General features: G+C 42.7%; 1 protein-coding gene across 1 annotated transcript in view; it reads left to right on the top strand.

Moving 5' to 3' along the window:
• Window positions 1–12686, top strand: part of LOC306965053 (calsyntenin-2-like) — a 526930-nt gene that overhangs the window by 476123 nt on the left and 38121 nt on the right. Inside the window, exon 10 of the mRNA XM_079559275.1 lies at window positions 7749–7915. Within this exon, the coding sequence (XP_079415401.1) occupies window positions 7749–7915 (167 nt within the window). The remainder of the gene's footprint in view (window positions 1–7748; window positions 7916–12686) is intronic.

Consider the following 12686-nt stretch of genomic DNA (forward strand, 5'->3'; position numbering starts at 1 on the left):
TATGTTTTATACCTGAATGTTTGCCGAGGTTTGGTCATCGGGCTCATGTGTGGAATCCTGGGCGCAGGCAGAGGAGCAGTGGCAACACTCTCCCCATGTTGAGAGGCCCAGCTGGGTGTCTGTTGCTGTTTTGAGAGAGTGAAGTCAGAATCCCACGCTCAAATAATAAGTGAACATGATTTGATGTCTATATTGTAGTAGCATAAGGAGGTCTGATGGCTGCTGTCCTGTCAAGAGCAGCCTCTGGTAAGAACAAGCCGAAAAGGTTTATTGATCTTACAGAGGAGAAAACACCAATTCCGAAAAACACAGAGAAAGAATAGAGATTGTTTTCATACACAAAGAGCAATAACTTGGCAGTGTTGCGTTCGACAGCGCCATGTGAAAAGAGAATATGTTGATTTGGTCCGGACAGTGCATACTGATGAACACACCTGCTGGGACTCATGCATGTAAACACACCACACCGGATTGTAGCCATGGCCAATTTCCATCTGTTTTTCCCCCCACTCGCACACTCTCAAACACACTCTCATTCAACCTGGCCCTTTTGTACATGTTTTCAGTGGACACAGACGAGAGCAGCCAAATGGAAAATCAAATAAAAAGTCGCTGTTAAACCAGTATATTTAACACGAAGCTTCAACTGCACCCGTGGCACGGCGGAGACAATAATAAGGGCTGTCATTTGCACATAAAGCCACATGGTCATCGGTTACAGTGATTTCGTTGTCATATTTAATTAAAAAGCATGTTATAATTTCACGGTCCATAGACTTTCACCGGCCCAATCAGCGCTATCAGACTCCTGACCCCAGCTGCACAGAATTCAATTTACTCCCATCATTTTCTGATCTTATCCACAAACGCTCCAGTGTGCGACTCTGGCTATATATTTGATAAGAAACCAGAGCCAGAAACTCAATTGTGTTTTTTTTTTTTTCTTCTTACTTCTTTTCTTATGTTGAAGATGAAGCACAGCAAAGAATGGACTGAGATATTGGTTAGAAAGATGCACGATTTGGTTTCACGTGGAACCATTTTCAGTTTGTCTTGAGCCTACTCCATTGAAAACTTTTTCAATATGTTCCATCTGAAACTGCATGGAATTAATTATCTTATCATTTTTTTCAATAAAAACCTGAGTGGAAAATACAATATTTTATACAATACATGACAAATTACATTTTCATTTGGGTCACAGATTGTCATCCTGTGTAATAGTGGGTCCTAAAGCCATATGACTTGAGAACTATTGGTTTATACAATTTCTGGGTTTTCAGGTTATAGTTTAAATATACCTGAATGAAACTTAAAGACACCATTAAGTTTGAATGGTGTCTTTCTGGTTTAGACATCATTTAGTTCAACTGAGATCTGATTTACCCTTTTAAGACCCAGCTTAAACCAAATTTGATCTTGGTATAGCTAATAGCACATCAGGGCTGGATTGGCAAAAAAATAATAATAATTTGACCTTGGACTTTTTGGTCCGGCCCGGCCCACCCCTGCACCCAAGAAAAAACAAGAGATTAATGCTACTGTCTATGGGCTATTTTTTTCTATTTGTAAAAATTCGAAGCATACCAGCATTAACTTCATAAATCGGAGCTTTAGTGCTGCATTTTATACTGTATCATTCCACAGAAAGCTCTGTATCAAAGATTCAAACGACTTGTGAAGCAGCTATTCAAAACCCGATAGGGGGAAAAAAGAGTGAGAATAGAATTCCCACAACCATAGTAAATCATCTCAATGGAAACCAAAAGCTTTCTATTTCCAGACTGTCTGGAAAGAGAGGACAATGAGGAGCAGGAGGACGAGTCACCTGACAACTCCCGACATGCACCTCTTTTCTCTCAGAACAGAAGTCTAGTACGCATAAAACGGCAAGTCACAAATATGAATCCACATGTGGCTGAGGATCACGAATGTGAGTGGCATTTGATGATTCGGGGTACAGGTTTCACGCGCCGCCACAAACTGTTGCGACCTGTTACGATTAATGCCATGAATTATTACACATGGTCACGAATATGCATCCTGCGCCTTCTGTCAGAAATCTGTCAAGAATTGGGCGAATGTGGACAAGACCTCCTGCCGCACACACTGGGTTAAAGGCGGAGCAGGGACGTCTTGCTCCGCCTTACTCTCCCCTGACTCATTGGGCTCTTGCCAAATCAGGTTAAACAAAAAGCAAGTAGACCAGCTCAGCGTCGGGCCTGTCCATATACTGTAGAATAAAATAAGAATAAAAGTTTTTCACAGGGCAAACGCAGACTGCTAACACGGGCAGACTGCTAACACGGGCAGACTGCTAACACGGGCAGACTGCTAACACGGGCAGACTGCTAACACGGGCAGACTGCTAACACGGGCAGACTGCTAACACGGGCAAACGCAGACTGAATCTATCAAGACAAACACAATAGCGACAAACACAATAGCAACAAACGCACGTGCTTCATGTCGAATAAGTCAGTGCAATAGCAGCACATCAAGGGCTGACTTTACTCCACAGATTAAGCATAAAAACCCTCCACAACAACAGGCACTCGCCGCTTGTTTCACATGTGCGTATTTTGTGCGTGAAAACGGTGATTCTGCACTACGAATGCTGTTCCGATGCTCTCACGCTGAATTACGAAGCGCCACTGCTCATCACGAGCTGATGCGTTCTTTTAAGAATCCCATTAAGGTGCGTCAAGTCATGCTGCGAGGGTCAGGAATGTCGGAAAAAATGCCATTCGTAGCACATCGTGCCTGTGTGTAAACCCAGCATGAAACAGCATTGTTTTACGCCGCACAGTGAAACAGTGCAGTGCTGACTTATTGGTGCAAATATCGGACATTTTGCACAAATCAATCTACTGTACATCAGAGTTTGGTGGCGAACCTCGTGCTCTGCTTAATGAACAGACTTCACGCTCTACCGGAAGTGTTAATACAGTGGAAGTGCTGATTAGAGTAATTTGGGAACCATGAGACAACAAAGCGTGCAAACACAGGGGCATAGTGGAGGAGTGGTGTGATTGCAGCCTAATATTTATCCATGCTTCAGTAGGTGAAGTTGTTTCCACTGTGGGCCGCTGTGGTTTGAAGTGTGACAGATCTTGCATCTGCTCTGACCGTCCCAAAAGAACATCGGCAGTCCAGCCAAGAACAACATTCTCATTATAAACATGTGTATCCAGTGTTTTCATTTGACCCATTTGAATACAGCAAGCATGTGAAAAAAAAGCAATTGTATATAAAATGCATCATGCCCGGTCTACTCTCTCTCTCTTTCCCTTGGACCTTAATGGTTTCTTCAAACCACAGAAAGATTGGATCTGTCAGGAAGGAATAGGGAGAGGAGAAGGAAGGAAAAGAATGAGAGGAGAGATTATTGATGCCGTGGGTTCACTACTGTTCCTTCCTTAGGCCCTTTCTTTTTTGACAGACACTGACCACTGCAAACTTGGAATAACACCCCACAAGAGCTGCAGTTTTGGAGGTGCTCTGGCCCAGTCCTCTCCAGCCATTACATGTTGGTGCTTGTCAAAATCACCCACATTTTTCTCGCCTCAGCTAAAATGTTCACTTGCTGTCAGAGATACTGGCTCAAATGTGGAAGCAGAGACACCAGCCGTCACTGTCACGGAGTGAGCTGAAGTTTGACTCGGCAGGAAAGTATTGGCCTGGCAGCAGGGAAAGACCCAGAGTAGTTTTCTGTCCGTATTAGGGAAGGTGCAGCTGCTGTTGTTGACTGAGATTCTTGATTGTTCCCTGGTCCTGGTGCCACCCCCAGGCCATTCCAAAACAAAAAATGCCACTGCACTCAGGAGGCCATTAAGCTTTTTGTTTGTTTGTTTTATTCAAGTAATTAATACACAGAAATAAATGACAGTAGATCTAATGAAATATTCAGGATTCATTCTTTATCTTTAAACTCGTCAATTAAATTCCTGCTGGCTTCCTTTCAAATTAAGAGTGTACACAAACTTTAATGTGTATAACCCATTCCGTTGTTGACATGAATCTAGTCACCAACTTCAATGTGTCTGTAACCAAGTCCATCGTTGACATGGGGGGCAACCAGATTTCGCCCCCTCCCTCCCTCTAGCAGCCTTGCACTACAAGCAATAGATTCTCCTTTACAGTATTTTCAACAGTATTGAATGTTGGAGCGCAGTGTAGTTCCACTTCCATTAGTTCCTTAGTTCTTGTCTGTGGAAGGTTCAGTTCATCAAGTGGTTCTCAGCTGGGAGCTCACATTCAGCAGTGTACACATGCTTTTAAGGCTGACTTTAATTTTCTGCTACACTCACCATCTAAGCGAACAGGGCGTGGTGTCATTTGGAGCTTTTTGAACTTTTCATATTTGGGACCGGAGCAAAGTTTGTGTTTGAACCATAAGGGAGGACTGAGTTATAAAGTGTGCAATTGAAGCTGATCAGAGTGCGGGCAGTCAGTTGAAAAGTTTCTCCTTTGAAGTCAAAACTGTTATGAAGATTTCCTAGTTGGTAAATTCTTAATGAACTGTCAAATACTGGATATATTAGTAGGAATTTGTAATTTCGAGAATATGCAAATACAATGTTCAGTTCAAAGGTTAGTGGTTTGATCTGTTTCTTTGAGCAATACACTTCACCTGCCTTTCCACACGGAATGTGTTTACACGCAATCGAACATCCTGGTTATTAACCATATTCCGGTCATGGCAGTTTATGGTGTTTATATGTATCTCAGAAATGGGGAAACTGAAATCCCCTGTTTACGATCAAATAAAGGATCCCGGCTTCTCGTATTGAGGCTACATCTGTGAAGGAGCATTTAAATAACTTTTTAACACAACGAAAATATTAAAATCATAAACTTGCGACCACTGTGGCTTATTGCAGGGCTTGTTCTTCTGAACGCCCACTTTGGGCTAAATGTTTTGCTTAACCACTACACATCCTGAGCTGTGGCAGATGGCAGAGGCGGAGGATTGTGGGTAATTCATTCCTTTACTAGGTCTGTCTTTGGCCGATGCGAACCAGCGAAGGTTCGAAGTCGGGACTGGAGGGAGAGAGTGATCCCTCTTTTTTTTTTTTTCCTCATGAACACCGCCTTCACGATGGGTGACAGTTTTACATTCTGTAAATCCGCATTACTATGCTGCTTTCCATCTAAAATATTCACTGCTCTCAGTTCGTTCATTGTTAAAATAAAAACTCAGTATCTTCCTGTCTCCAGAAACAGGAGCTCTTTGGACTCGCCGGCGCCATGTTTGTTTACGATTAACGATGCATGGGCAGGTTTCTATCATTGAGAAACTGCATTTACATGATCAAAGACAAAACTGGAATATTAAAAACTCCTCATAATAACCGGGACACTCGAGTGCACTTGATAAATGACCTGAAGGGCTTTCTCTGTTCCTAAACCGGACCTCCTCTCTCTACTGAACTCTTTCCAAAACACTGTAGTTGATCCAGTTCATCAAAATGTTCTCACCGAGCCTTTAAGACACAATAAATATATTATCATTAAATCCATTGTATCTCAACTTGTCATTAATTTTAAAACTTAATTTGTTTGTCTTCCCAAATTAAAGTCATTCCTGCATTCAGGTATTGCATTAACCTCAATATCAAACTTTGTACAAACTGGATAATGAAAAATAGTGAGTTAAATTTGGTTGTTAGGAATAAAATTGCATCTCTGTCAAAATATAGTCACCGAGTCCCTTTTAAATAATACAACTGTCACAGGAAAACATCAAATAGCTACTGGCGACAATACTTTTGGATAAGAAAACAAGCATTCTCTCGACTCTTGATGTGCAATGAATGATTATAAATGATCTTTACTTTGTGGTGGGGGACAGCCAAAATTTAGTGGCGAAGTCTAGCGGCAGAGTAAGCACTGAAAAGGTGAGGTTCTGGCTCCGGAGCGGTAACCTTTCAGCTAATGAGTGTGCGCAGACATGGCCTTTCAGCGGACCAGAGGACACAGTGCACAAATGGGGCTGTGGTTTACCTTTGTTTAGTCTGAGGACGCATGGATCACTGAAACAAAAAAAAAACTGCTTAGTCACACAATACAGACACAAACATGAATCTTATCAGGCCAATTACAGCCACCAGCAGACACGAGCACTGCTAATGAGAGGATACTGGGAGGATACTGGGCACTGATAAAGGGAGCGGAGCCAGACGTTATTAAAGTAGATGCTTCCAAAGTTGAACCACTGTCTAGGATATTTACAACTACTGCCTTGTCCTTTTACAGTTGACAGTAGTAGTAGTAGTAGTAGTAGTAGTAGTAGTAGTAGTAGTAGTAGTAGTAGTATATTTTCTTCAGTCATTATGAACATTTAGATCTTATGTCACATGTTTTCCAAAGATCTTATACAATAAGAAAAAACTTTTACATTAAGAATTGAAGTGCTAAATGATGCCTGACCAAAAGAGGTTTAGGCTGAAGGCTGTCAAGACTTATTCTGCCTAACCCCTTTTACAACTGTGACTCTGTGTCCAAAGATGACACATTATACAGTTTATCTTATACCAATGATGGAAACATCCATCCATTCATTTTCTTCCACTTCTCTGTTTCCGGGTCGTATCACACTGCACCAGCCCCTATGGCTCCTCCTGCAGGTGGTGGGTCCACAGAAGGACGGCCTCATGGTTCTCACTGGGCCTGTTGGCCCAGGGACTTACGTAAGGGACTTCTGAACCGCTCTTTGTCTGACCCGTCACCTAGGACCTGTTTGCCATGGGAGACCGTACCAGGGGCACGAAGCCCCCGACAACAGAGCTCCTAGGATCCAGGTGCTCAAACCTTCACCACGTGAAGGTGGCGGTTCCAGGAGGGGACGATGGAAACACATAAGCACAAAACTTAAACTTCAACAATCAAAATTATGCTATGCATCAACTTATTTTCTAATGATCTTCATTCAAGTGTTCTGTACTTCTCCACAATGTTTAACATGCATTTTCTTAAATGCTTTGATAGTTTTGGAGCCCAAGGCTTAAGTTGAAAAGGTAAACCGTTCCATAGATCAACTCCTTTGACTGATAAGCAAGTAGTAATACTGTAATGCGGTGGTTCCCAAATTGGGGTCTACAAAACAAGTACTTTGAAAGGAAATGTTTATGTATTGGTTAAAATGTACTACTTAAAGTAGTATTTACTCTGTGCAGTCAATGATATTTATTGTTTTATAAAACATGATCATTTCTATTGAATAGACTAAATTATTATTGTACATTTTTTTATGTATACGTATACTGTCAAAGGTTTCTACTCGAGGTGTGCTAAATCAGCGCGCACTATCCTACTGTCACTTTAACACCTGGCAATTGCTGACAGAATCCATCACGCCACAGATAGCAGAGCAAATACTGTGCTTCATGTCAAAGGAGTAAGTGCAACTGCGGCACATTCACAGCCCATCTTCAATACAAAGAACAAGTAGGATATTACACTCGTCGTCTCCTTGACTCTTTCTTGTCGATCAGTAGCTCTTGCCCTTACAACCGTTCATGCGATCATTCTCACTCATCTGGTCCGTCATGAATGTCCATTTGCTTTGATGCACAACAATCCGTCTTCCACCTACGTCATGCCCACCGCTGCTTCATTTACACACCACAAGTCGCACTGTAAATAAACCCTGAACACTTCTTAAAGTTGTAACTTCTGTAAATCCTGCAGAAACTCGTGTCCCACCTTTTAACCGTGGCTTCTCCTGCTTCTCCGTCTGTGTGCAGGAGGGGAGGTGACGAAGCCGAGGTTCACCCAGTACTTCAGAGGCAGCCTGTCGGGCCTCACTATCCGCCCGGGCCACATTGAGACGCAGAAGGTCATCTCCTGTCTGCAGGCCTGCAAGGAGGGGCTGGACATCCACAGCCTGGAGAGCCTGGACAAGAGCATCAAGGTAACACTGAGCAAAGCGGGCAGTACGTGGTGACATCTAGCACATGCAATTACAAAGTTGCATGAGTTATTTTCACCTGTGATTGCATTAATGGGTTGGATGAACGTAAAACAAGAAAATAATAGTAATTACACAGACTGGCATTGCTGCTTTTTCCCTCTACATGAGTCATAAGAAGCTTTGATTTTGAACTTACCTACTCTGCAACACCCTGCGAGATCGAACGCCAACGGAATGAGTAAAACATACAAACAATTAGAAATCTCGCACTACAAAGCGCCATAATAATGCTCATTTGTCACTCTTTGTGCTACTTGTCTGTGTATCAAAACAAAGTAACTGTGAAAGCAGCTGGAACGCTTTGGCGGCTTCTTAGAAATGTGCAAATGGATTCTCATTGTTCTCACCAACTTTTTGAGTAGTCGGGTTAAGTGCAGAAAAAAACAAATGTTCCAATTATGTTTTATGTTGAACTAGATCCAAGTGATGCAAATGGTTCCCAGAATTGAATTCACTGGAGTGTTTGTCGCTTTCTACGAGCGTGGTATCTTGTTGTCAGACAAACAAGTTATATGAAGAATCTTTTATCTGTCTATAGGCCATGCTAATAATCATCATCTGGCTCTGATTAAAAATGAGATACGGTTTGTTCAGGTCACGTCAAAGGAATCGAGTCAATCACGAACATCACATCACTAATGTGCTAATGCTAACAACAACGCTGGTTAATGCCCCATAACATCAATCCATCAATCAATCAATTCATTGTTTTGTATAGCCAATATCACAACAGAAGTGGCCTGCACCCAACATTAAAACAATGAAACAAAACAAATCAATATAATGTTCACGCAAATGTTATGTCAAGGAAAAGGAAATGTCTAACAGAGGTAATGTCCAAATAATCTGTCAGCAGCAGATGGGAAATTGCCTTAGACTCCCGTACATGGCAAGGGAAAACTCCAAAATCCAATGGGAGAAAAGAGATCCACTCCCATGGAAGATAGACCCAGGGCTGATGGGAGTCCCTCTGCAGACGGGTCAAGACCACAGAAGCACGTCCAGTCCTTGTTGGAGCTTCAATTTATGTTGTCCAGTCCTCGCTGGATAGGGTTTCCTCCGCGGATAGGCCTGGAGACTGCGATACAAACATCCGGCCATTTTTGAATGTATTGGTTTATTTGCACATTGTCCTCTGGTGGCCGCTCGGTGTACTGCTCACTGGGAGAGAGGACGTCATTTGGGCAGGAGCGGGTCACCTTACATCTCCCATCATGCAGTTCTCTGCATAATTTTTCCTCAGAACAGAAGGCTGAGGTTCTTTAGGTCATGAAGAGTGTTACAATAAACTGGTTTCACTCTTAGAAATATAATCTGGTGGAGCCATGAGTAAAAAGTCTGTCCACTGCTTATTATAATTTAACATTAGGGAATCATGACTCACATGTAGCACAGGGGTGCCCAACCTTTTTACCCGGCGAGCTACTTTTACACCACAAGAAAACACTTGTGTAAAATGCTATTTGGGTGTACTTCACCCTGTAGTCCTTATACTTTATAATATTAACCAAACTGTTTGCAGATTGTGTTCAGCATGTTCAGAAACAACAGGAATTGCATCTAAATCATCATCATGCATATAGAGATATAGAAAGTTTTTTGGCGAGCTACCTAGAAAGGCCTGGCGAGGCTACTGGTTGGAGATCCGTGATGTAGCAGGATGGGGACAAACAGCGCCACGGAGCGTTGGTGGTAAGATGATGTAACTGCATCTCCAACATCATCAGGACTGTGTATATCAAGCGTTTACAGCAGGCTTCTGAATACCGGCTGCCTGCCTTGCCTTATGACAAGCTACGCCTCTGCCCAGAAGAACCCTACACAGACACGGGGAGAACACGCAAACTCCACACAGAAAGGCCCGGTCCAGGTGGGAATCAAACCCAGCACCTTCTCGCTGCGGAGGACACCATGTGAATAGTGATGAACAGACCTGGATGTTATGATGATGAAATGTTGTATTATTATTACATCATGCGGCCAACCCGGGTGACGCCATACATGGGGTCAATGGGAAGTGACCACACCACGCTGTATTAATCACCAATCACTGTGTCATAGGTGTTATACGACTTGTGGCGACCTACAGCAGCCGCCGATCATCACGTGTCTGCAAAAGACCAATAGAACTGCGCACACTTGCACCCATCGGCATTTTTCTTCCACAAACCTCTTCAACCACAATACTTCAAGAGGGCAAAAAGCATACATCCCCTTTAAAGCTGGGTATTTCTTCTTGTCTGGTTTCCGCTCGCACACACATCCCCTCCAAACATTTTTTATCTGACACGGAGGATGCTATTTCTCCGGACCCGTACAACTAATTCACCAGTGGGATCTTGTGAAACTACAGCCCCCCCTCCCCCTAAAACAAGCGGCCGGCTAATCCATCTCCGGCTCCGTGCGGCAGACAGGGCAGATAAGATAGATGAGCGGGCTCTGTGCGGATGCCTTCCTCATTCTCTCTGCTGTACACTCAGTCGCAGGCTTTCTCCCCGTGCAGCCTTTGCAAACATTTCACTGACAGTTTGCATAGCATTCTCAAACAGGGATACTCAAATAGTCCAGTGGTCGTGGTATCACCAGGCGAATCCTACCTTTGCAATCTATGAAGAGAATTTTCCCTGGGACCTGATTCTACTAACTACTATTACTCTTTTCGGCAAGGTTTAAAACTTTATATTTGTTTTTTCATGCCACGGGACACTTTTGCTTCAAGCTACAAGGAGATTGCATACTGTGTCCTAACCAAACACTTACTTAATGTGACTGGGGGCTTAGAAGTAGCTGTAGAGACTTCACTCTGGAGAAACTTGTTGGGAAAGTTTGATAGACAATATACTATTACTCCACTATTTTTACGATTAATGATAATAATGGTAATACTCCAGCTCCTTTTTGTAAAGGCCCAGGTTTTGGTCGACGTTGGGACGCGGGTGTTTGGTGTGGACAGCACCGTCGGTCTGGGGTTCAGGTCGCTTCAGTGCAGACGTTGGTCTTAAGAGGGTCTTAGCCCAAGAGGATTCACCTGATTCAGCCCCGTGCACTTTGGTGATAGAAGCATTTCCTGTTTGAAAAGATGTAGCATTGTAATCGGGTATTAATAATAAACTATTGCCGAAATATTGCCTTTTACATGGGCTTTTCTAGCTACTGAAGTTGCTTTGGTGGGGACTCCAAGTTAAAACTACAATCACAGTTATAAGGATTATAAAACGTGGCAGTTAGACATGTTATTAGGTGTCTCCAGGTGTCCAGATCCAGGTTAAATCTTATTTCCAGGGTTAAAACATCACGTAAATCGTCCGGGAAGAGACCCCCGAGCAAGTATCCACAGTGCCGCCACGCAGCTGCCTCTGAGCAGCCTCAAAAATGAAAGTTCCCTTTGGTCTCAATGCAGAGCCCAGAGAGCCGATCACAGATGGGTAAACCTATATCAATTACTTTATATCTATTTGTCAGTCATAAATGGAATAAATACAACAATGAATTCTATAATTTATAGAAAAAATTATAAATAGCTGACTTGTTAAATATCAATTATATTGAAATGGAGTAAAATACAATTTACTGCTCCATCCTTGAGTTCTGCACCTTTTAAAGCAGTAGCTTGTTTACCTTAATAAATCCTTTTCCTAGTCCCTGTGGGGGTAATACAAGTGTTAATGGGATGATAATCTCCCCCTGGTGTCTCTGGCCAGAAAAACACAATTGCAACTTCACTGCTTCTGGGTCGGGGGCGCAAAACACACTAATAGAATCACAAAGGAGAAGCTAATAGGCTAACGGGTAAAGCTAGCGCCACTTAAACAATATTTAAAGTCAAGTTTGAGTGAAAAAAAGAATCTCCATTGTGTACCGGTAATTGGATGTACAATATCCCTCTCTCTCTTTGTCTTTTCTGTCAGCGTAGTATTAACTCTCACGGACATTTATTGAGTAAAAACAGGTGCTACAACACTTGCAGTGGCTCTTATGGCCTCTAGGGGCATGAGTTACTTAGTACTGCTTTAAAAAGAAGCCACAATTTGAACAGCTCATATAACAGTCTGCACTCCTTTAGAGCTGTGTGAGGTTAAAACAAAACAATCAATATTCCTTGGACATATGATACTCATGCACGGAAACATAATATTTATTATTAGCTGACATGTATGACTACAGAAGATGAACTGAGCGAGCAAAAGATATGAAATAATAATTGGCAATGACTCCTGTTTTTAGGAACATTTCTTAAGCCTAAATGATCTCCTGGTGAGCCTCAATGAAAATACTTGGGTGTACCGACGCAACCAACATAAAATGTTAGTCTGGAGCCCTGAATAAGGTAAATTGCAGCTCTGCGTTGCGGCTGACTCCGGCAAGCTGTTTGCCAGAGAATCCCACCTCGACGATGGACACACAGGCTCGAGCTTCCAGGCAGATTGCCCAGAAAGATCGAGTACTGCAGGAAAATAACTCACTGGTTTGCTTGGAATGAACAGAGGAATGTAGCTACAGAGGACTTCTACTACAACTGGATTTGACAAAACATAATAGATGAACCAACATCATCACCATAAGGCAAGTCATTTTACGCGAGCTCTTGGATTCTTAAGTTCAGCAGACTACGAATGCTACTACCGCAACTGTAACTACTTGAGCTCCGGCAAGCTTCTTTTTTGGGGGGGTAGGGAAACCTCTCAGCACCTCTCCAGGACTTTATCTTTTA

This window comes from Gobius niger, assembly GCF_951799975.1.
Source record: "Gobius niger genome assembly, chromosome: 1".
Classification (NCBI taxonomy): Eukaryota; Metazoa; Chordata; class Actinopteri; order Gobiiformes; family Gobiidae; genus Gobius; species Gobius niger.